The sequence below is a fragment of the Oryzias latipes genome, chromosome 5 (genome assembly GCF_002234675.1).
Source record: "Oryzias latipes chromosome 5, ASM223467v1".
In the NCBI taxonomy this organism is placed as follows: Eukaryota; Metazoa; Chordata; class Actinopteri; order Beloniformes; family Adrianichthyidae; genus Oryzias; species Oryzias latipes.
This window is the reverse complement of record NC_019863.2, coordinates 24,318,235-24,344,515: the sequence shown is the minus strand read 5'-3', so window position 1 is coordinate 24,344,515 and position 26,281 is coordinate 24,318,235. Positions and strand designations below refer to the sequence as shown.

Here is a 26,281-nt window from a genome sequence, read left to right as displayed (position 1 = left end):
ACAGGAGGGAAATTACAAAAGATGAAAAGTGTTTTCTCCTATTTTTATTCTTTAATTGTTGAGTCGTGCTTGCTTGTCACACATAAATTCAATACTTTTTTTTTCTGTAAGTAGACGAAAACTGACTTCTCATTTCATAATGTTCATAATGATCTTCAGAAGTATCTCAGATCTTAGACTGAACTAAAAACGGCTCCAGCTTCAATGAAAAAAAAAATTGTTCTCTCCTTATTAGAAAAGATGTGAAAATCTTAACATGCATTAAGGTATGAATTAATGAGGGGCAGGGAAATTATTGATTTGCTTTGTGAAACATCAAAGTAGAGGAGGTGTGAAGGAGGTGGAAATGTTCAGCTTGTGAGGTTGTGGACATGATTCAATTAAATTTATTACAAAGTGGAAATAAACAGGATGAAGAGAAACACAAAGGAGAGTCTATCTTTAATAGAAACGGAGCACAAGGCAGATTGTTCTAAAACTCAATTTTGCAAACAGCGTTATCGTGCACACAGAGGATTGGACCACATAGACATTGCACAAAAAAGTCACAACAGAGAAGCATAAGAAAGTGTTCCACACACAGCAGCGACGGGTAGTGTGGTAAAGTGTAGCCTTGCCGTTTCCTGCAGATGATGGCGGCCAGGAAGGCGACCAGGCCAGACACCAGCGCCATGCAGATCCAAATGATGGTCATGGTGTTGTAACGTAGAGGAGCTGCAGAAACACACAACAGTCTGACAGCTCAGCAAATGACCGTTTCAACAATTACAAACATTAGTTGCATTTTTAGAAAGCCTTTTTATTTATTAGATATTATTTTTCAGCAGGAGAAGTATTGATGTTGTTAAAGACCCACTCTGACCATCTTTAGATCTGTTTTTTAAAGACTTCCCAGTGGTCTTATCATTCTGATTACCGGTGTTCTGTTTTTGCCTCCCCCCCCAAGAAAGAGAAAAAAACAAAGTCATTTTAAGGAGATACTTTTTGCAGAGGGGCAGTAGTTAATTAGAAGTTCATCTCTGATTTGTACGCTGGACTGTTGGCGTGGAACAACCCCCCCTCCCCTCACTTCCCCATTGCTGAGATCCCACAGCAGGCTCTCAAATAATACTTTCCATGTCACAAAAATTGACTTAATATATGTCCTCCAAAACCCCAAAAACATGTTTTTTATCAGGGTGGGTCTTTAAACTTTATCACTATTTTAAGCCTCAAAGTTAAACGTCCATATATGTAACCATGCAAAAGTCACATGTGCTTACATACATTCCCATAAATGATCTTTGCAACCATTGATGATCCTTTCCACATTGACATGTTTTACTTTGTCAAAGAAATTACAAAAAAGTGAAATAAAATAGAAAAAACTTAGACATGATTTGCATGAGTTTCCCTATAATTACAGCACGTTTGCCATGTCCACCAAAGAATAAAGAAGATTGAAAGTTACACTGGGGGAAAAAGTATTTAGTCAGCCACCGGTTGTACAATTTCTCCCTCTTAAAAAGATGAGAGGCCTGTAATTTTCATCATAGGTAAACCTCAACTACGAAAGACAAAATTAAAACCAAAAAATCCAGAAATCTCACTGTCTGATTTTTGAAGAATTTATTTCGAAATTATGGTTGAAAATCTATTTTTTTTTGGTCAATAACAAAATTTTAACTCAATACTTGGTTATATACACTTCATTGGCAATGACAGCAGTCAAACGTTTTCTAAGTGCTCACGAGATTTTCACAACACATTGCTGGTATTTTGGCCCATTCCTCCATACAGATATCCTCTGAAAAACAGACCCAAAGCATGATGTCCCGCATTAGTCCGAGAAGGAAAAAAAACAATAATATTGTTTCAAATTGGAGGAGCTTTCAGTAACTGTATCCATTGAAAAGAGGATAAATACTATGAAGTTTAGCAGTAGAACGATCAGATTTTCCTTCATTGTGGTTTTGGACTTCCCCCCCTGATTGTGTCAACTTGTCACAGGCCAAAGCCGAGTCCTCAATTGATTGACGCAGCGCGTCTTCTTTGCCAAAGCTCAGATTTTTTTCAACTGTTGACATGCTGTGACACCCAAAAGGTATTGCTGTCAGATCGACGCTCAAATCACGCAGCAGAACCTCTGAGTACGTCTGTATATTGACTTAACATTGAAACTGCGCAAATTGTGTTTGGTGTGAACGCGGCTTTAGAAGAAAATGTATTGGGCAAAACTCAATGTGCCCCGCACCAGAACGGTGATGTTCTCTGGCATGGTGACAAATATTAATATCTTCCTCACAAATGTTGTTCATAATTTCTCATCAACAGTCATAGCCCAGAGTGATGCAGCCTTCATGTCTGGTTAGAAAGTTATGAAATCTGAATTGGAGATGTGCTTCGGTTCAAACTGCCACTTTGAATCTCCAACAACAGATACAGTCTTCGGCTTCTGTCCAGAATGCCCTCGTGTTCCACTCTACCCAGCATGCAGTTGAGCGAGAAAAGGCTGAGCAGCAAAAAAAAAAGCTGCTCTTCATCAAATCCCGGCCGTATTGATTGCTCAGGATCCTGGCTCAAGGGACGCGTGAAGCCCTCTTGTCTTCAGTTTGAAAACGAGTCGGTGTTTAGAGGAGCAGAATTGAGGTCCAGCAAGCAGCTTAATGAAGGGAGACTATTTGTCAGTGAATTAGTGCTGGGAGTACAACCAGGCAGGGGGTGGAGATTTGCAGAGCTGCAGTCTGCTCTCCACATTATCTGCCAAATCCCGTGTCGGGGAGAAGAACGTTCCAATAAAAATGTTTCTTGTTTTATAGCATTTTCATGAAGACACATTCCCCCCTCTGCACGCTTTGGTTTCTTTGTTCTTTACAGTGGCGTCAGCACACAAACTCACCTGCTTTGCCTGTCTGAATCTCCACATTCTGGCTGAAGCGTCCACACCCTGCAGAAGTTCTGGCTCGGATTTGGAAAATGTACTTGGTTCCTGGCTTCAGTCCGGACACCCGAGCGCTGGTGTTTTTAGACTTTAGAGTGGAATAAGTCTGCTCTTCATTATCCTGTGAGGAACGCAAACACATCGTTTTTGTCCCCATATAAATCTATAGGCAGGTCTGTGAAAAGTGTGAAAAGGCTGACAATTAACACCTGGAAGAAAAACAGCCTCTTGGTTTGACCTAAACGATTTCTACAAAACCAATATAAACCATTCAGATTTGTTCTGTATTACTTCATCAATAAACAGTGTTTCTAAAACAATCAAAAGCTCAATATTTGTTACTTCCAACCAGTAAAGAATAAAAACGAAATGATCAAGAGCTCCAAACTAAAATTCAAATGGATATCAATCAATTTCTACAGCAGAACCTGCTGCTCTGCTTCTGTTTCAGAACCACTTAGCCCTTTCCTCATGACACCATCCAGATTTCTCTTTGCCCTATACTTCCACCAAACATAATATCTGAGGGAAACTTTAACATTTTGACTACTAAATGACAAACATGACAAGCAGCTGTGTTTGGGTACTAGAGGAACATTAGTTTTCTAAGAGCCAGTCGGTAATTTACCTCATCCTTTTAAGGGATTTTTGAAGTGAAAATTCATCTGCCTCTGATTCATTGACTGTATACGAGAACTTGGACTGATTGAGCGTGACGTCACCCCTGGAAAATGGCTTATTTCCAGCTCTAAAAAAACAAAAAGTAAATTCAGTTGCCATTTTTTTGTGATATGGCCGTCATCACGTTGAAACCCGATGACGTCAGTAAACAGTGATTAAGCCCTGTACGTCTGAGTCAACATTTACACGGCAAACACTCTCACCAATCAGGTCTGAGCATTGTTGGAAGTCCACACCCCTACCACTTGAAAGCAAGCTTAGGAAAATCTGTCAATCAAACGTTCGACCTGAGACCACAAACTTTTATTGATTATTAACTTATGAAAAATATAGTGACTGTGTAATAGCTGTTTATTTCTTTTTAGAAGTCTATGGAATTTCTGCTTCTTGGAACCAGCGGGTACTTCCAGTTTGGAACAAAAGAGTCACTCAGTCACTCGGTCCAGGTCTCGTATACTGTACAGTCAATGTTCTGATCACAAATGTTTTCTGATTAAAATAAAAGCTAAGCTCCTAAAACACTTGGCTTCTTCTTATTCATGATAAGATGTATTTTAGGGTTACTTTTTGCAGCAATACTAATTTTTTGGGTAATAGTGGTGTCAGTTTGACCCAATTTCTGTTTTTGGTTTGTTTTTTTTCCTGAGATTTTGTTTTGTAGTTAAAATCACTGAGAAAATGTTGGTCCCTTTTTAAACTCGGAGTTGGAATAAAACCACCCAATTTAGGGTTATTTTTAACTATGGAGTTTTTAGTGTAAGATTATTTATGCAAGTGCCGGTCAGATACTCCACCTGAGAAGTAATTATTCAGATTTCTTCTGCTTTAATTAGCCAAAGGCTTTTCTTTTAGCTACATATTAGATTTTCTTAGCTTTCTTTTGAGAAGCCATTGTATGTTTTGTCTTTTTTAAAGAAGCACTTTTATAGACAACTATATTATGAACTTAACAGTTCTTATTTTGTTCTTATCCTTCTGAGGTTATTTAAAATCATCTGTAAAAAGTGGGGTCATCGCTCACAAAGGGGCTTTTACAGAGGAAAGAGTAAATTAAGGATTTTTATCTTCATTTTCTTCAGCCGGCGCTGCTCAGCGGCGGCCGCCTTCCCTGCGGCTCGCTCTTATTTAGATCTGCTGCAGAAACCTGGAAAAGCACATTGCTGACTTGTCCACTTGAAATCCCTGCAGGCGTCTCGACTCCTGAGCAAGGCCAGATTAAGACACCAGAGCAGGAGACTAGCTAATCCTAAAACACTCCTCACACCATCCTACTTGTTTGACTATGAGACTCCCGCCTCCGAGGCGGCTACCTCCGCAATTAGATGATTTCTATCATCCCCAGCTCACACATATCTACTCTCTGAAACACGCTCATTTACGGCAATTAGTTCATGGTGAGGCTTATGCGCACCGCCATTCACCGTCACTTTCACTCAGCTGGGACCAGGCTACTCTTCCTCTCAACTCCCATTTCCTCAAGATTAGAAAAGCTGCCACCAGGAACTCATCTCAGATTAGCCTCTCTTCTGGTGTTTGCCCTTACACTGTACGTCACATGACTCTGGATTAAGACCCCAAACACTAGATGGCAGTCTGTAGTTTTTTCTGCTAGCGTTGAGGTGCATGTGACACCATGTGCTTATTTCTGTTGGCAATAGGTTATGATAGGGGTGTCCTGATCAAGTTTTTTTGCCCCTAATCCGATTGCGGCTCATTACATTTGGGTATCTGCCGATACCTTGTCCCGATCCGATGATGCCTTTAAAAAAAATGAACAAATGCAAAATAAACAGATTCAAGTTTTCTCCAATTATTGTTTAATTGAGCTTCTTTTATTATTAAACACTTAGAGCACTTGTGTGAAGTAGCTCGAACAATCGAGTAAAAGTAGTGCAACCATAAACTAGAAAAACTAATTAACTATTAACTAGTAAAAATAGGCAATAATTAGTTATGTGAGAAACTTTGATGACTGTAGTGTTGGTATCTTCGGAATTGATCATAAAGGATTCATATCTCCTTTAAAATTAAAAAAAAATTCTGACTTTTTTTTAAAATAGCTGTTTTATAAAATATATGGTAGATATTTGTGACTAGCTCATTTCAATGTAACCATTTATTTGTTTTGGTTGCTTTTAAAGTGGATTTAAAAAGGAAGAGAAATTTTTTTCCAGCAGTTGGCACTTCATACAGGGTCCTTAGGCAGCTGTCTCACTGCCATTTCTCTATCGGCAGGAGGAAAGAACCATTTTCATTAAAAGGAAACAAAAACCCAACCTTTTTTGCTTTAGAAATCCTTTGTTGGTCGTTTTTCGGTTAAGACAAAACGCAAGAGACACTTGCTGTCGGTATAAAATGTTTATTAAGAGTATTGGAAGTCCAAATTCATTAATATCTTTTAAGTGTTTTTGTGCAGCTCCTGCTCAAACTAGCGCTGTATTCGCGCGTACTTTACGGCAATAAAATGTCACAATCCATTCATGATAAACAGACTTCTAATAGAGTATTTATCTGTAATAATTAGATGGAAATATTTAGCACTGATAAAATTCAAAATGATCATAAAATAAATACCAATTCCGATCTAGAATAGAACTTCACAATTGGGTCTGGTTTCGGATCACACGACGGATCTGGACATCTATAATACAGTGTTTTCTCTGCTCTGGGACAATTTGAAGGGGAAAAAAAGTCTCTCATAAACGACTAACATGTTATCCAAGCCATGTGATTTAGTGCAGCAGTTTTATTCTTTGATTGCAGTTGAGCCTTGTGCCAAAGAGGCTTCAGTCTTCGTCATGATTGTATGTTGTCAGTTACCTTCTCGTGGTATTTGATGTCGTACTCCAGGATTACTCCGTTGGGCTGGTCCGGTTCGTGCCACAGCAGGGTCACACTGTTCTGACTGGCATTCTCCTGGCGGATCGCTAACACCTCAGAAGGTGCTAAACAAGACAACAGAGGGGCTTTATTAGTTGGCAAAGCAGCTTTAAATTTGATAATAACATTTGTTCCACAAAAAATATTTCTGGTGACTCTGCCCTTTATAATGTTTTTTTTTTCTAAGTCTAAGTCTATGTAAACACAGGAGTATATTCATATCATATCATGTCATTATACCATATTATCACATTTCTACCACCATGTTCATTTGTTAATCTATCATTCTCTAAGAATCAGTTTTTTTTTTTTTTTCCTGATTTAATGCGACACACACCTTGCAGAAAGTTTCTGTTTTGTCTTTTTTGGTCCACAGATTAATTTTTTCAAAAGTTTTAGGGATAATCTATGTTTTTTTGTAAAATATGAGATGAATCTTGGGCATTTTTTGCAAAGCAGTGTCTTTCTCCCTGAAGTCTCCCATGGTTCCATTTTAGTCCAAAACTCGTTTTCCGCCTTTTGAATCAGAAACTGTGATTTTAATTTTGCTATGTTGTTCTATTTCTTTTATTTTCTTCTGGGTACATATTTGTTGTGTTCTTGGATTCAGTCTGGTTGGTCAGTCACTCCTGAAAGGCTTGTGTGTTTGTTTTCTCTATTTGTGTATAATGGCTCTTTCTGTGGTTCTCCAGAAGTCAAAAGACAGAAATTTGTACTTCTTTGTTCTTTCTCTTTTTAACCCTTTAGAACGAATGCATATCAAAGGCCTTTGTTTCCAACCTGTTCTTGAATTTATTTTAGACACCAGCACGTGTGTTTATTCTAGAAATCTTAAACGTGTTCTTCCTAATCAGGCAGTATTTACTGAAATAGTTTTAGGGAATATGCCAGTAATCAAGTCTAAGCCGAATCGGAATTCCTACCGTACCCGTACGGCTTCTCCTTACCCCTCCAATCGTAGGGGCATTTAGAGGGGTAGGGTCGTCCGAAATAGTTTTTTCAAGTGTTAATTTCAAGCGAGGGTGTTCTGCGTCTTGCTGTGCCGCGGAGGAGAAACGCATATTTTCCTGTAACAACATATTACTAAAACTGAACAGAATTTCAAAAATCTGAAGATGTTTTTTATCATTCATTTTAACCATTGCATTTGCTCCATCTCTTTAAGTGCAAGTTAAGCAGTGAGCTAAAACGTATTTGGCAGTCACGAGTTCTGTAAGTCTTTCCACTAAAAAAGATGAGAGAGGCATGTGGGTGGAAACATCATAATGCTTTCTACCAGGATGCTCGCCAGGATTTTGGGCAGAAACCTCTTTCAGTCAGTGAGAGCATTGAGGATGAAACATGGCAATAATCCCATGTGCAGTGAAAGAGTGGCTATGTAAAAAGCCTTTCAAGGTTCTTGTGTGTTCTAGCCAGTCTCTGAACCTCCAATAAAGAACCTGTGTTGCTTGGCAAAAAACAAAACAGCTCTTGAGAAGAGCTAAACGGAAGAATGGACCAAAATAACAGCTACAGTGTGTGTAAACGAGGTGAAGACCAGCAAAAAACACTTGACCCTTTAATGGACAACCAGGGCTACATTACAAAGTTTTAAGGTTAACTTTTTTACTGACCGAATATTTATTTTGTGCTCCATTATACAAATAAAGTCCTTAAAAATTATACCCCCCAATTTTCTGGAGTCTTGTGATACATTTTCTCTCACAGTTAAAGTGTACATTTAATAGACATTACAGACCTCGCACATATTTTGAAGAGGAGTAACTTGCAGAATCTGAGACTGACAAATACTTCTTTGCCCCATTTTAATGGGTTAAAATGACTCCCTTTAAGGTTTTGAGTTAGTCACATCTGTGAATCCTACCTGCCTGGTTTGTTGTGATGTTTACCGATGCGTACGGAGGGCGCTCACTGCTCAGGTGAGTCACTGCATTTGTGGCCACGATGCGGAAGGAGTAGTTGGTGTGAGCCACCAGGTTGAGCACCGTCACCCAAGGTTCTGTAAGGCCGTTCCGCCGAGGAACAAACTTCACGCTTGCTGTCCCCAAACGCTCCACCATTCCTCCTCCAGCAGTTCCAATGCTTGCCCCGCCACCTGCTTTCCCTCCTCCGCCTCCTGGAGAAGCGGAGCAGTCCTCGCAGGGTCCTTCCCTGGAGCACTTCAGACACAACACGCTGTACTGCAGGTCGCTGCGACCCCCGGTGTCCAGAGGACGATCCCACTCTAAATTCACAGAGGTCCCGTTGACGGAGGAGATGACGTTCACAGGAGCAGATGGAGGGCCTGCAGAAAGAGCAGCAAACAGCCATCATCAGATTCCTCTAAAGGCGGATGCTATTCAAATGGCGGAGATTTCAGGTTGATAATTGAGGTTGAGATTTCAGACAAATTGCGCATTTTGTGGTCCAAGCACCAAATTTGGCATGGATGTACTTTAGGATCCCATCCATCCATCCATCCATCCATCTTCTTAACCCACTGTATCCCTTTCAGGGTCACCAAGTTACCCTGGCTATTGTTGGGTGAAGGCAGGGCACACTCTGGACAGGTCCCAATACATTCAATTGTTACAAAAATATTAAATGTCCAGTTTAAATAGACTGTTCATGCACAAAGAAACTTTAAATAATACTACTATGTGTATATTATAGATATATTTATTGTAAAATCTTGTATTTTCTAACAAATGTTTCAGAAAGAGGGAAACCTAACATACATCCTTTCCAAATTTGGTGCTTGCACCACAAAGCGCATAATTATTTTTTCAAAACCAACTCCAATAAGAGTCTGTTTGTGTTGTTTGTTTGTGTATCTGGGGGTGTTTGTGCTTACGGGAGCATGGGGCTGCTGGGGGGTCGTCTGCCGCTCGATAGTAGTTGGAGTCACATGGACAGGAGATGGCAGCTCTGGTCTCTGAGTGGCTGTGCTGTGGACATTTGCCACACGGGCCATCCCCTGCCACCGGTTTGTAATAACCCACCTCACAGGCTGCAGGGAGGGGGCACAGTCAACACAGAGCTCAGATTAGGATGATATGTAAAGAGGCTGCAGCTCCAAACACATGAATGACACTCTTGAAGCAAACATCTGAACGGATTCATTTCAGGACACCCCTCATCCCCCGCCCAATCTATGTATAATTACAGCCCTTGTGAGCGCGGAAACTGCAGAGCAGAGGAGATGAAAGTCAGACTTCTTTCTGCTCAAATTTGGGTTGCACTGTTGATACTCCCAGTGAGACCATCAGAATCCAGACCCCGTTTCAACCTTTTTCAGCTCCTCTGATACATATTCACTTTTAACTCTGCAGTGATTAATAATGGAGGGAGCTCAGATAAATATATTCTCTTTCCACGCGGTTAATGGGCTTCTGCTATGGTAAATGGGGCAGGGGTAATGCTCGCAAAGCGGCAGCAGACAACACCAAGCTGATGTTTGCTCTTGCTCAAAGGCTAATTGATGCTTTCCCACAATGATGTGTGTTTGCTTACAAATATAGGACTTTCCCTGCTGCCTTGATGAGTTAATTTCTCCTGCTAAAGTTTTAAATGGAAAGATAATAAAAAGTTGCAGCTTGGATTACTGAGATTGTCAGATAAAAATGGCTAATATTCCTGTGCCTCTTTTAACCTGTACCTGAAGAGTAAACACTCAGAAGTTCACAGAAGACTCCACAGAGAAAGCATCTAATAAATCAGCAATCCAGATTAAATTAACAATAATCTACAACATTTATGCAGAAAATTTGAAAGTCTTCTAAAACGAAAACTGACAATCTGTGATAATCGACGTTTTAGGTCTCCAGTTTTCTATTTGTTTGGTACGTTCCATTGCCAGAGTGGGTTAAAAGGGCTTTACACAGAGAAAGAAAGGTTAGGCAAACAGAAACAACTAAATCAAATCAAATAAAATATTAATACATATATTGACAGCTTTAGACTGAAATAGAAAAACTTAAAGCATAAGCCGCCATTTCAAGCACAACGTTCACTGTTTTGAGCATAAAACTTAAAAAAATGTTAAGTTCTCATAAAGATACAAAAATACAGTTTTAAATATTTGCAGTGAAAGTGTAAAGTGTAAAGTTCCGTTAACACTTTAAATTCAAGATGGAAATGATATTGTTAATGTGAGTGCTTGACTGACATTAACATGCTGTAAAAGACTGATTAAATAATGTAAAAAAAATTGCACCTCAACTTGACTGCCATGTTTCACACAAAAAACATTAAATGAAGACTGTTTCACAAAGAATTTGTTTTAAAAGTTCAACACATTTTGAAAAAAAAAATACCTTGAAAATTATGTTAAAAAAAAACATTTCTCTGTAAAAAAAATTACAGTCAATTTTTTTTCTACTTAAACATGCTTCATGAAGTGTAAGAAAATCCTTCATTTTATGTGGGCTGATAAGTACGAGGTTTACACAGCTGTCTATAACAAATCTTGTGTTCGTTTGTCGTGTACATAGTTCTATCGCCATTATTTATAATTCCCCATTTAATGTACCATGAAGCGCTAATTTCTGCCTGTCCTTTCAGTTACACATTTGGTTTTCCATTAGGAGTGACATAAAAACGAGTGGAGGTGGAGAGTAGAGAGCGTACAGAGAGTCTCTCTGCCTGGGGTTGTGGGTTTCTCATTTGACTTGTGTCAGAGCTGATGGAACCACAACGTGCGTTAATTAGCAGACCTGCGTGACGACTGTCACAAAGGAGCATCAGAAGATTAGTGTGAGCCACCGCTGAATGCTAAAAGCTGAAAGTGATGAAAAGCTCAGATGAAAGGCTCAGGATGGATCTGGATGTGTTTGCCTTTTTATTATCCACCTTAAAAAGATGCTAATTAAACCCTTTGAAATATTGTTTCTGTTTGAATAATTCGCTGCGTGTTTAGGAAGAAGTTACAGTCAAAATATATATAAGAAGACTTACATCCTTGATTAGTTTGTAAGGTACTTTTTCTACTTTATTTCTATCATTTAGTAAACACACCCACACAAGGTATAAATAAATTACCACTTAATGTCGGGAAAAATCTTTTCATCCGACCCCACAAAAACACGACATAAGGTAAATGCAGAAAAACTGAACTCTTAGTTGGTAAATTAACAATGAGAGCTTGAAGCGACTGAATAAATACGACAAGGTTGGATTTGTTGTTGTTAATATTATAAAGATAATGCCTTTATTTACCCAAAAAAATTCAGTAAAATATTTAATTGAAAGAAATCTTTTGAAAAGATCTGGCCAAGGCAACAGACGTGCATTACTACAAACACATTAGAAGACGTCAAAATCTAAACAGAATAAATGAAAAATAGTATAGTAATAGTCATGGTTTAGAGACCAGCATTGTAGCAGCCTAACTGACTTCAGTTTTTTGTCTTATGAAGTCTTAATGCTTGTGTCATACAAATGAAACAATGAATAGTTGTTCTCCATTCAGTACATCACCTAAAAAAACCTGTTTTTTTTTAACAAGCAGTGGTGATAGTGGATATATTTGTATTTTTCAGGCGGCAACCATTTAAGAAACAGAAAGAAAACAGAGTTTCAGAATAAAATGGTTCTCAGTTTGTTCTTTTAAGCTGCAAGACCTCGCTTTAGTGTCCCTGGAGGTGATTACGCCCTTTTTAGCCAAAATCAAATAACCTGTGGCGTCTCTTTTTTGGAGATCTTTTCTGCAGAGCGGCAGCAGTTCATTAAAAAATGTTGCCTCTTAGTTGTAGGATGGACCGTTGGCACAGAGTAAGCCCGCTCCTACTTCCTGTCATCCACCTGTTTGCACTCTGTCCTGCTATATTACAGCCCCTCACAACCCCAACTTAACATCAAAAAATGCAAAACAAAAATGGCGAGAAACGTATGATGTATCCAGCCGTACAGTGTTGAGCCAGGTACCAGCTCAGCCGACAAAATTGGAAACGTACATGGTTCTAGTTATCTACAAGTGGAAGCATTTGAATGGAGTGGACCTTGAGCCCACATGCCATCTTATTTTCTACCTCACAAGTACGCTCTTTTTTCAGGAGGGCATTTTTCTCCTCTGCTTCTGATTCACAAGAATTTGAATGAAGAAATACTCAGAAAAATGCCACAAGAACATGTTTAAAACACCAAAAACACAATTTTCATTGGTATAAGTCTTTGAGGCAAACCTCTAATGAATTGTTTCAGTGGAAAACTTGAACTAAAGAACGAAGATTTACAAATCTATAAATGTTAGAAAACCAAAACATTTCATACAATTGGCACATTAAAATGAAACTAAATTCATTTTTGGAATTTAAGCTCTAAACAACGCTGTGACTAACTTTATCTGATTCAGGTGTCAGATTTTACTTTAACTTTCCAACTTTACCACTGTCAAATAAAGCTGATCTTAAGATAAATATCTATATCTATATATATAGATATATAGATATAAATAAATCATGCTCTTTATGTACAAAAACAGATAAACTTAGTGTCCCTTTCTTTCACCCTGCAGGCACTAAAAACATTTTATTTTTCAATATTTATCACAAACTGTTGTTTCTTCTTTGCTGTGATCCATCTTAATCCTTCCATCCCTGCAGGATTTTTTTTTTCATTGTAAAGCACCTAAGTTGAAAAACAGGTCAAGATAAACATCACAGCCGCTCGATCATCAAGAAGAGAAGCGGCGAGCTCTTTGAAGTCTCTGATAGTTTTGCTGGGAAATCTACACATAAAGTCCCACAGACCTGCGAAGGTTATGTTAATGCAGGAACGCATACAAGCAGAAGCGGTGAGGTGGTCATGGATACCAGCACAGCAAAATGAACCCTGGGTGAATATGCAAAACCAAAGAGAGAAGGTGGTCTGCTATGAACCAGTTACGCTCACCTTTTTATTTATTTATATTGAATGAAAGGATAACATTTAGCAATGTAAAAAAAACAGTATGTTAATGAAAAATCCACATTCCTGTTGATCAAAAGCATGTATTTATTGGATGTTTTGTTAACTGTATAAAACCACAAATTCTTTGCTCTTAGTCATTATTTAATTATATTTTTTAAAGAACTGGAAACTGCTTCTTAACATGCTTCAGAGATACTTAAAGCCTTTAAAGTTTTCCTTCCAGCATACAGTACAGTGGACCATCACTATATCATGGTTTACCTTTTGCCTTGTCACTGTTTTGGAGATTTTTTCCAGTGTAAAAATGCATTCGGTTTGTTAAATTAAAGCAAAGCTTCTTTCGCAATCAGATCTTTGTTTTCATTCTATAGTGGTGGACTAAATTTGCTATGAAGGTTTGAACTTTGAGAGTTTAAACAAGAGAAAATGTTTTTAAAATGTTCATGTCTGTCTTAGAAAAGTGTAAAGTATGTAGTAAGGTGTTTTACAACCTTAAATTTTCGAACTGCTCATTGCGGATTGTTTATTCACCAACTTTGGAATTCTTCTTGAAGTAAAAGAAACTTTGACTATCTTTTTGCCACAAGACTCGGATTTGATAAAGACCAGGGGCCTCATTCATAAAACTTTGCGTAGGATTTGCGTCAGTCGTCATTCAGTCGTCATTCGGATTTATAAAACCGTGCGCACGCTCAACCTACGGATTTTTCCTTTAATAAATCACAACCAATTCTAAATGTAGCGCAGCTTTTGCGGCTTTATGACACGCCCATAGTTGCCCATAAATAGTCAGTGAAACGCCCACAAGTCAATATTCATTGATTGCAAAATCATGGCAAACACAGAGAGGAAATCAAAAAAACATAACTTCACTTTATGTGAAGTAGAAGTTATCGTTGGCGAGGTGGAAAAGAGGAGAAAAATGTTGTTTGGAGGGCACAGTATGGGCATTACTAATGCCAAAAAGGCACGTGAGTGGCAAACGGTGCCAGTCGCCAGGAATCCTAGTGTTGTTAGGACTTGAAGTGGGACTGGCACGGCGTGGTTCCTTCGAGTGCTCCTCTGTAACGCCGGGCGCAAAAGCCCGCAGAGGTCCAACAGGACGGCTCGAGGAAGTCGGAACCGGCTCATAAGCCACTCGTCCTCGTTTGCCAGCAAGTCTTCTTGCTGTCTTAAGATGCGTTCACTCCGAATTCTTCCATTTGCCACATCTTCTAAGAGCGCAAGATCAGCCATTGTGCGTCATTACGCATTGTGATGGGGCATTTTATTTCCCTCCATTTAATTACATCTGACAAGCTACAGATGTCGGTAATAATCGACGTGGAAATGGGAAATTGATCAGCGCAAATGTAATTTCTTGTTGCTTTCTGAATGGTTGAGACATACGCCATACATTGTTTTATCAAAAATAAAACAAACTAAAGGCATATGCATGAATACCATAATTCCGTAGCTTATGAAGAAATGTTTTACTATGAAAACAACTTTCCCCAGTGGACAATTAATACGTCTGTCTGTCTGTCCGATTGCACCTATATCTGCTCCGCCAGACGGACACATTGACGAGAATATCAGTTTTGAACATTATTTCGTTCTGTTAACTATATTATTTATGAGGATGAATTGCACAACATGCCAATATTGAAGAACATATTTCACTTTTCTTTTTGCAAATATGTGTTCTTTTGAATTTCTGTTATAATTTTCGTTTGATTTTTTTGTTTGTTTCACTGCTGATCGATCAAACGGGTGTTCGTGTAGGCTGTTAATTGTAAGATTTGCTTTGTGAAGTCTTCATGTTATTTCTGAGAGGCAGTATTGTCATTTTCACTTTCACGTGTTTCTTCCATCTGCCGACGGTGTCGCCATTTCTCATTTCACCCGTTTTTGTGCGTACGCCTGGGTCAGAGCTTGCGTGAAGGACCGCACATTTTCCCTTCAAGTTTGCTTTTTATAAATATCAATTATTGCGTAGAGAGTGGCGTACGCCTTCTTTTGTGCGTATGTAACGTTTATAAATGAGGCCCCAGGACCTGGAGAGCAGTAGCAGTAGATGCAGAGTGAAACAGAGGATCATGGGTCATCCCAGGGCACCTGAGCTGGACAAACACTGTGACCGGCACCTTCACTGTTACCGTGCAAGAGGACTATATGCAGGACAGGGTTTAGCAGCAGAAAGCTGATGAAATCAAGCAGAGACCAAGAAAAAGTTCCATTCACATTGACAGCAATGAAAAAGAAAAAGCCCAAAAGGATAAAGAAGAACAGAGAGAGAATTTAGGAATTGGAGATCTGAAGATAGAGGAAGGAGATGCAGTCCATGAACACACCACTTCTATAGGTTCCACTGTTTGCGAGTGCGCACTTTACCAAGAGTGTGAACATGCTCGTGTGCGATCGTATGTGTGCTATCCGCCGTGTCAGTACCTGTCATGGGAGTGCAATCGTACCGGCAAATTTGCATCACAATGAATCTTAATAGCTGTGTGCAGGATCGGGTGCTGACCTTGATTTATTCCCTGTATAAGTGGATAAATAAATACATGTGGATAACAGGGAGCTGCAGAAAGCACATCATCATCCCACACGTGAGGAGATTCAGGGAGAAGTTTAAGATGTAACCTGGCTAAGCTTTTGAAAGCTTCCATTCTGAAGGTTCCCTCTTTCTGCTCTGCTTCAATGTTGCATTATCCATGCACCGGCCACTTTATTAAGTACACCTTGGTAGTGCCAAGTTGGACCCCCTTTTGCCTTCATAACTCGCTTAATTTGTGGTGTCATATATTTAACAAGGTAATGGAAACATTCCTCAAAGAGTTTGGTCCATATTGACATGAGAGCATCACGATATTGCAGCAGATTTGTCGGCTGCACATCCATGATGCCAATCTCCCGTTCCACCACATCCCAAAGGTGCTCGATTGGGTTGGAAAGCCATTTGAGTCCAGTGAAATCATCGTCATGTTCTAGAAACCAGTCTGAAATTTTCTTCATCTTTTAAACTATCATTGTTGTTGACTTGGCATCTTTACAACAACTTTTTATTTCTATTTAGTCTTTTATGATCCTCCGGATAGGCCTACATTTTGCTCTCTAAGCAGCGGTGCAGAGCAGAGAGGCTTTAACAGACAAATGAGTCCTTCTAAAAATCGTGTCACTTCCTGGTGTTTGGCCTATGATTTAGAGAGAACCAGGAGGCACAGGAGGAGATAAAGGTCTTTATCTTCTATTACATCAGTGATAAAGGGAAATGAGAAGTGCTTGGTACATGAGATGAACAAGTTAGACCAGATGTAGATTAGAGCACAGTCAAAGCAGCATTGTGTGAAACCACAGGAGGTTTCAGGAGGAAAGCGATGTACCTCTGAGAGGCAAGAGGAACCCTGCTTGGTTGCAGTTGTGTGTCTTCACTCAAACATTCAAGCATCTTTAGGCATTTTCTAATACTGTCACAAGTTTGAAACAGGTGACATTGCTTTGTCCTCATGCTCTTCCGCGGGCTTGCTGTCAGTACAAGAATAAATGTTGTTCGAAGAATCCTTGAATCTCCATTCCATGTACATAATCACACCCTGGCCTAGTTAGACAAAAGCACCCCTACATTCAAACTCAACATCATGTTTTATGGACTAACTGAGTAACCTTCAGAGGAACGTTCTCACTGTATGTGGTGCAGAGGGGATGTCAGATTTTTTAACCCTTTATTTTTGTTCTATGAAACTAGGACAAGTGCTTAAAAGTGATTTTTGTCTTTTTCTAAATTCATGCCATCAACAGTGGTAGATTTATAAGTTGTGCACGATCTTCAAAAATAAAACGCTGTGAGGTGTCCCAGCTCTGATGCAGCATCGACCTTGTAAAGGAAGCGAATGCACACCAAAATCTTCCAGAAAAACCTCTGCAGGCTCCTCGCCTGGTTCCCCAGGGAGAATCTGAAGCCACAAACAAGCCACAGCGACTGTCTGCGTGATGGATGAGTGTGTCTATAAGATCAGCTGTGGAAATGGGACACTCGCCATCCACACTGTCCTTTCCCACTGCACGCATAGTTCAGACACCAACAGCTGGACAGGTGCTCTGCTGCAACCCAATGTTTAATCGAAAGCATCACCCTTCAGTCTGAGACGAGCTTAATTTACCCTGCATTAGGTCTCCATATACAGAGTTGTATAACCTTGGGGATGAAATGTATTGAGCTTGTTAAGAACCCCTTAACAAGCATAGATAGATTGGTTCAGCTGATTTGTTTTCGAGTCAAATGACAACACAGAAAGTCATAATTATTTTGGGGACATTAAAGTATGAAAACATTTTTAGTCTGTCTTCCTATAAGAAGTTGCCTGGGTCATCTGCCTCTGTAAGAAGTCTGAATTATCTTGGTTAAGGACACGACCTCCAAGGGAAATAAAATGTTTATTAAAATCTAAATCAAAAGTTAACAAAACCAAAAGAGGGAACCACTGTCATTGCAATGACAGCTAAGGCTCAAAACAGGGTCTAATGCTGGAAAGAAGGTGAAGTTGATACATTATAAAAACCTTTAAAAAGGATTTAGGTCCACAGCAACTATACACTTTTTCATGCTTTGGACTGAAAAATGTGTAAGGTGATCTTTACAACCATCCATCCATGTTTTATCAGCAAATATGGATGAATCTATCCAAATTCTAAACTCGCTTAATCCTTTTTGGTGGATTGCTAGAGCCCATCCGGCTACTGTTGAGCATAGATGGGGTAAAGCCTTGACAGTTTGTTGATTTTTACATCTTTACCATAGTTTCCCTTAGTAAAATTATTCTAGAACTCGTTCTTAAGGCTGATTTACACTAGTCTGTCTGCAGTGCATCTCTGTCTCATAGACAAAAAAAAGAACATTCACTAATCAATAGGATTGCTCACATCGCCTTCGTCACGTCTGCGTCTCACATCTGTCCCCGCACAACGCAACACAAGCTTTACGCAAGAGTTCTGTGTCCAACAAAACACAGGTCTAGGGTTTAAAATGAAAACTTCCATTGTACTTTCAAAATAAAACTTAAAATTCGATTTTACATTAAAGGTGACATGCTAATGCAGATAAAACCAGTGTTCCTTTTCATCATCATCAATCTTTGTGTCATGTTTTATATGAAAAGTGCTATATAAATAAACTGCTTGACACCAGAACAAAAACATTAAGCAAGCACAGCAATATAAAAATCAAAATAAATCCCCCATCCCCACCCCTGACCCACACAGAACTCCTAATCCCATTCACGCCTCCAACCCCCCTGAATGATGGAGATTTTCATGCCATGGACAAAAAAGTTTTATTGCGGAAGGACAAGATCATGACACAATTTATGACACAAACATGCATTTTGCAAGGACTTTGTGAGGAAGGGGAGGGTATGGGGCCTGATAGTTTACTTTTTGGATGAGCGAAGTGAGCTGAACAAAGTGCTCAACAAGACACAATGCAGACAATGTAAAGTAACTGACTGACTGCCAGAAGGCATCAGATGGATGCCCTGAAACTTGCAAAGTCTTGTCAATTAATCAATTCGTCTACTTTTAACCCAACATAAATAAATTCTGTTTGAGTGTTCATCAAACTCTTTTTTTGTTGTTTTTGGGTTTGCTGTTTTACTGACTCGGTCACAAACCGGAAACAAAAACATCCCAGTTGATCGGACCTGTAAACAACGATTACCATATTTTCCACACTATAAGGTGCAATTATTGATTTAAAAAAACCTGGAGCATTTTATATATGGATTTATTCTGGTTGTCTTTACAATAATGAAGCGGTTTTGAGAGGTGTATGGTGCTCTGTCAAAATGTCAGTCTGTTTTTTTGACAAGTTGAAAACAAAGTTCTGTATTGTAAACACACTAGCATCGCTAACTGGTAAGGGTGTCGGACTGTGTTTTTTGTGTGTTACAAATAAGGTAGGAATTAGCGAAGTCACAATAATGTTTGTGTTACCGGTAGTCTGCTTTTACGTGTTGCAAGCAAGATTGGGAGTAATGGGTATAGCAAATACGCAAACATGGCTTACTCTTCTAATGTGGCAACGTGTAGCGTGTTACAAACAAGTTCTAGAGTTACTGTGAATGCAGGTAAAGTTTGACTGACTGACAGACTTATCTCTGACTCTTTTGTGACACTTAATGTGCTCTATAGTTTGGTGCGCCTTATTTATATGCGCAGAAAATCGGGTAAATTTCAAAAGCTATACACACAGAAATAGTTCTATTTGGTAGATACTTCTATAAACAGAAATGTTAGTGGGTATATTTACACTTTTCTTTACCATATAAGTTCATCCAAATATCAACAGATGTTTGAGACAACTGAGAGAACTGCTGAGTATGGGCATCGACATCTCCAGCCCCATCACACCCCAGCCTCTCTGGCCTCCCTGGTCACTCCCCCACTGAGTTTGAATCAGTTGCATCAATGAAGCCATCACAAAGGAAGCATTACCACAGTGTTTTCCTGCGGAAAATGCCTGGTAATTACAAATCAAACGAGACAAATACATCCCGGTTAATGAGCGTTAAACGGATGTTAATTATCCGATTGAATGGCTGTCACCATTAAACTGTGTCTGATGAAGGCAGGGAGAAGGGGGTCAAGGGGAGTGGGGAGCTGGAAGAAAAAAAAAGTCGGGTTTCAAAACAGACGGCTGCTGTAAAAGGCGTATTAGCAGCAGATTGAGGAGATCAGACGGTGTGAAGCATGTGCGTCAGAAATGCAAACGCAAAAGGAGAGGCAGCGGGAGGGGAAGGAGTCTAAACTTTCCTCTTTTCCCGACATTACCAATCGCTGCGAGGCCTCATAGGGGAAATTAATCAAGTGCCTTTGATTATTTATATATTTGAAAAGGACAAAGTGTGCAAGGGGGGAGCCGAATGGAGTCACACTGTGCTAATATGGTCACAGCCAGTCTAGCAAGGAGGTTCAGTCAAAATATATCCATCACCGAAGGACAGAAAAAAATTATAATGATTGATGTCTGTGTGAGTCTGCACAGGGGGACAGTCAATAATGTGTCCCCAAGGGATAACAGGATTTCCTGTCATTAACCGCAGATCATCAAGCCAATGTCATCAGATGCAGGGAACACGCTGAGGTAGATTCTGTGCCTCACCTTTCAAGTTTTCCAATGCGACTTTACAAATGAAACAATTTCAAGGCGGTTTTTCTCTTTTTGTTACAATCCTTTAGCCGATCAAAAAGTACTTTGCTAACATCTATTGGTCTTCCTGAGTCAGAAAAAGATATATTTGAATCAGAAAAATTGGTGAAACAGTTTTATCATGACAGCAGTAAGCAGAATGGAAAACCACGGTAAACAAGTCATTCGATGAGCTTAAATATTAGGCTGTCACGGCCATCAGCGCCCAACTTAAGTGATTTCACATTTGAATCGGCACGCGTCACCAAATACGGAGTTATAATTTAAAAGATGCTCCATAAACTTCTGTAAATGAACAATAAAACAGTCAATAGTTGATTTAAATACTTGATCAGGAGTATTATCAATCAGTTGCTCCTCATCTCTTTACTTATAATGGCTTGAAATGGTGGTTTGGTGTTATACTAATTTAAATAGTCAGAAGAGTGAACTTTATTCTGAAGTTGACAAACTTTAAACTTATGTTTATGTTTTAGCACCAATATGCAAACAAACTTTTAAAATGAGAATTAATACAACAAACTCCGGTTTCTTAATTCTTCCGATCTCATTTTCTGAACTTTAATAGCTCAAAATCACCAAAGTATCTAAAAATATGCAAAACTGGAGTCCTGAGACTTGAAGACATTTCTACCGATCATTTGTATGTCTTTTAGACAACTGTTGTTGTGATTTTGGGCTATATAAATCAAATTGAATTGAAAATTGAATAATTGTCTTAAGGAAACAAGAAAAAAAAATATTAAAGAGGGAAATGAATAAAAAGCTTTACTAATTAAAAAAAGTGCCAATCTATCATTGCAAAAATTATTAGCCAGATTTAAAATGAAGTTTTCATGTAGCATTTATATCAATAGTTGTTAATGTAACATTTCATTGAATGTTTTTTAATAGTAACATTTTTCTTTTTGATAAATGTAGACATCTATAAATAATACATAGCACATGACTTTTTAAACTATTTTTTGTAAATAAATAAAAAAGTTATACTAAACCTTTCTCTTTTAGTGAAAAAGAAAAAAAAAGGCTGACCTAATTTCATTGATGGGAAGGAAAATGGACTTGTAAAAGGCACTAGTACTGGTAAAAGTACTTATTGGTAAAATCACTGTATTTCTTAGGAACAGAAAGTTCAAGTCTGTCTACAAACTTCATTGTCGCTGCAGTTTGGCCGACACAGAATAATGAAGGAAATGATGTCTTAACTGGCCCCTTCTTTAGAATTACCAGCACCATGAGTATTCCGGACACACTCACATATTCAACAGTCCGCATCCGTGCAAACTTGTGGGTCTCCAACGGAGGCCGCAAAGAGGCAGAAGTAAATGACAGCGCCCTGCGTGCACATCAGTTTAACTCAACAAGAAGCCCGGGCAGAAAATCATTTGAAGAAGTCCCGCAGTCCCTTCAGACAGACGCTGCCGGCTCCTCAGTGATCTCCTATCATGCTGTCTGTCTCTTTACTGTCAGCTCTAATGGCTCTTAGACACTGGACGGGGACACGGGTGGTTGCTGGGGGCCGAGGGCAGCACACACTCAATCAATAATTTACCCAGCGCCTCGCCTGATTTGTGTGTCTGTGTGCGTCTTTTTTCTTATTTAAGCATTTATATGGGCAGCACATGAGATGATTTGTGTTTTTTTTCATAGATGTTTCAGTGGGTGTGTGTGTGTGTGTGGCCCACTGCACCTGGTGTGCAGATAGGGCTTTGGCCAATCACAATAAAGATTGGAGGAAAGTTTGAGTGACACAACAGCGCCATGCCTGGCTGAGATACGATTCATTCTGTTATCACACTTTCCTAAACACACACAAACACACACGCACACACCTCCACAACAGCTTAAAAGGGCTAAAATATTTAACAGAGCACATTTTTCTGTTTCACAGTTTCCTTAATCTTTCCTTTCTCTTCTTATTTTCATGTTGTCTTTTGCATTTGTTTTTCTTGTAGTTTTTAGTCTTTTTCATGCAGCTTTTTCATCCTCTTTGTCCTTTTTCTTTTGTCTTTTTTGCTGCACAGTCTCATCTATTCTCCAATCCCCTCATTTCCTGATGTTGTATTATACTTGTGTTCATTCTTTTTAACTTTGTCATTTTTGTACTCTCTATTCTTCTTTTTCTCGCTGATGTGTTCAAGGGAACCCTCTACCCATCATTCATCTGTGGCCCTGAAGCAGTGGTGGAGCTAGACTTTGTATGTGGGGGGCCCAAAGAGTTTGGAAGGGTAGCAAATGCATGAGTGGAAGGTCAATACGAATGTTGTTACTCCTTCGGCTTTTCCCATCAGGGATGGTTTCTTATTTCACAAATAAGAAACCAAAAAAGGTGTGAGACATCATTGATTGGAGGATGATTTTTGCTCAGCTTTTCAGACAAAAGTCATATTTCATGGGAATATCTACCAACAGAAGACATTTCTTTGAGCTTCTGGGCCATAGCCATCGCTAAAGTTTGGTGTTCTGTCAATCAACTCTGTACCCCAGTTAAGGTCCATGATCCTTCTGCTTGTCGTCTTCTTTCAAACTCAAACATCATCCTCCAATCAGTGATGTCCCCCAATACTTGCCCCTTTTGGGGTTTTTTTGTTTTTTTTTATTTCTGAAAATCAATTTTGTTTTCTAAATAGTTATTTTATGCTTTGGTTTCTAGATTTATGCTTTGATTTATTAAGTGTATTGGTTTTTTTTTTCATTATTTATTTTGCTTTTTTTTAACTTTACATTTTTGCTTCGAGTGATTTGTTGATGTGGTTTTCACTTCAGGGCCACCATACGCAACTTATTTCTCCTCATCCTCTTTACAATTTCATTTTTCTGATTTTTTTTCTTTCAGCTGTTCTATTTTATTTTCTTCTTTTTATCTTTTTTCTGGCTTTATTAACCTTTTCACCTGTGCTTTTGACCTTTTGCATGTCCCTTTTAGCGTGTCTGCGCTGTTCTAATGTCGTTTTCCTTCATCTCTTTCCCCGTTTCCCTCCGCCTTCCTTGCTGCCAGATACTGACCAAACAAGATCCGATTTCGTCCATGGAGAACCAAGCAGACGTGCACAAAATGACTAATTAGTGGTGGCGCAGAAATCACAAATCCCTCACTGCCGACACAAACCCTAACAAACACATGCGAAGACGCTTAATGAGAGCCACACAGCTGGAAACCCACACGTTTGTCCATTAGCACACGTGTTGTCAGTACATTGTTTCCCAGTACGCAGCATGCAGCTGCTGCAGCTGTGCTGGCTGTTGTTTCGGGCTTTTGTGAGGTGCTTGGTTTTGGCTCTTTGGCAGTTATTAGGTGCTTTGTGTGTCCGCAGCACAAACATAGTGGGCCTATTAGGAAAGTCTTTCAGTGCTGAATATCCTAATTTGGACTGATTGAGATTTTTCTATTAGCAGGTTGTCAAGCTCTGCCAACTCAGGATTTTTCGTAGTTTATTGGCAAACTTTCAGTCTGACATGTGGGAACATGTTTTTCACGCTCCTGCAGAAACGTTTGGGTTGGTTACCTTGTCCTACTCAATCAGTTGAGAATGTCGAGTCTGTCTTGATATGCTTTTAAATTAAATGTAAAATATATGCAGGCACTTTTTATGTAAACTGACAAATACAGAAAATCTGCATGAATGTCCTTTTCCATTTCACAGTTGCAGCTTTACAGATTCTGTTGTTGCTGGGCTACACTGAAAAGCAAATTAGTACGAAACTGCCTGATCACCTTTTATATGAAACACAAACCAAGGAAAAAAGCTGAAAAATATTGTATGGATAGGACCCTTTTATGCTTTAGTCATATTCACCCGTATGAGGGGTTGACCCGTACGGCTGCTTCCGGTTTTTGGGTTCTCCGGGGCCGTGGAGGGTTGTAGACAGGAGCGTCCCCATCTGACAGGAGAGCACACGAGTGTCTAATGCTACAACTAAAGTGACAGCTTCCAATGAAAATAACACAATGAGCGGCCTGCTTGGTCTTGTCACGGGACATAATAAGAAGAGCTGAAAAAGCCTGCACATGGCAAGGTAAAAACTCTTAGAAGGCACCAAGAGAGTTCAGGTTAAGGTTTAGGTTATGGTTTAAGTTACAGCCATACAGGAGTATCAAGTCAAAGGGCTCAAGTATACTTCCCCTAAAACCTGATGACTGCTTTAAATGATTTTCTAACACCCCATGCATCTTTTACACTTCTCTGGGCACTATATCAGCTGCAAATGGTTTCTTCTCTGGCATAACCTGCATGCTACGATGCTCAAACTTCACCTGATTCTGCCCATCAGCAAGGCCTGCAAAGTCCTGATAATCACAATCAGGCGGAGGGGGGGGGCCGGAAAAGAGGAAAAACACGCATGATGGGGATCCTGAAGACCGGAGGTGAGAAAACTTGTCCTTGTTGTGTCTCCGGAATGCTGTGCGGGTTTCCTCCCCTGTCAGTGACCTACTTTGCTCACACGGTGGGGTGGATAAGGCTATCATCGGTTCCAGGCATGTTGAAGGTGTAGCTAGTTAGCAGGATGAGGACAATAAAGGAAAACACCATTTGGCAATGTTTAAGGGATTTTAAGATGAATTTTAAACATTGAGCAAAAGAAGGTTTTAAAGGTAAAGTTTCAGTTAATGATAAAAAATTTTCTTCTACTCAATAAAAAATATCTTTAAAAACATAATAAATTATGTGTTCTTGTGTTTGTTATGCTTCTGGAAAAACCCTTAAATTGATGTTTTATGTGTCTGTGAGAAATGTATGTCACACTAACGCGTTTTTTCCTTTCCGTCCCTCAACCGACATTTTTACGTTTTTTTTTTTTTGTCTATTGTAGCATCATCCCAATCACTAAAGCTGAACTAATTTAGAATTTTGAAAAACAAAGCATATTTAGAAAGGTTTAAAAAATGTGTTTGTTGAGTGCAGAATATTCCTGCTGGAATGGTATTGAAGGTGTTCTGTGTCATTTAGAACAGTTGTTTTTGTTTGTTTGTGTGCGTTCACATCAGGCAACTTTCCCGCCCCGAGGCCGTGCACGTGGGCGCGTTCCTCCAGCCTCTGAGTTATTTGCCTCCAAACAATAACAGTGTTGTTGATCAGCAGTTGTTTACAAAGTGCCAGGAGGATGGAACTAATTTGATCACTCTGTATTCCCCCGTCTCTCCCACTCCGGAGACGGTTTCAATTTAAGATCCCTATACTTTCTCTGTGGTAAGTTGATTCTGACAGCAGTTATGAATGTCGTGTTCTACTCAAGTGGTCACGAGCTGCAGAATAATGAAGTTCTCACCAAATCATCTGTTCCCCAAATCACTTAGCTGTATCTTCATTAGGAAATTTACAGCCTGAAGGAAATCAGAGTGGGATGCAACTGAGAGACACAGCAGCTCTGCAGCACTCGCTGCCTGACAACCAGATTAATCGCCTGCATTTCACTTCAAACTGAGAATGCAGAGCGAATGTGTACAGTTGTCTGCATGGATGCTTTACCATTATTTACTACATTTAGGATTCTCTTCATTCTCAGACCTTTTTTATCCAAAAAAGAGTTTAAAGTAAAAAATAAAGAAAAGGTTCATTACTTTTTTAACTTTAGTTGTAAAACTTAAAATTGAAGAAACAAATCAAAAAGAATTCGATTATGTAATGATGCATAAGATGGACAATCCAGTGAGATTTAGACTCAGCAATATTAACTTTACAGTTTCTTGGGATTAAATGGACCAGGGCACACAGCAGCAGCAGAGG

At 39.3% G+C, this 26,281-nt stretch overlaps 1 protein-coding gene across 5 annotated transcripts in view; it reads right to left on the bottom strand.

Moving 5' to 3' along the window:
- Positions 1–26,281, bottom strand: part of epha8 (EPH receptor A8) — a 129,210-nt gene that overhangs the window by 18,506 nt on the left and 84,423 nt on the right. For 3 of the 5 annotated variants that reach the window (XM_023955115.1, XM_023955119.1, XM_023955116.1), the window contains exons 7-11: positions 9,315–9,470; positions 8,346–8,765; positions 6,422–6,546; positions 2,879–3,041; positions 582–714 (exon numbers count right to left, since the gene is read on the bottom strand). In XM_023955115.1, the coding sequence (XP_023810883.1) occupies positions 582–714; positions 2,879–3,041; positions 6,422–6,546; positions 8,346–8,765; positions 9,315–9,470 (997 nt within the window). The remainder of the gene's footprint in view (positions 1–581; positions 715–2,878; positions 3,042–6,421; positions 6,547–8,345; positions 8,766–9,314; positions 9,471–26,281) is intronic. The other 2 variants (XM_023955117.1, XM_023955118.1) reach the window with 1 other exon arrangement.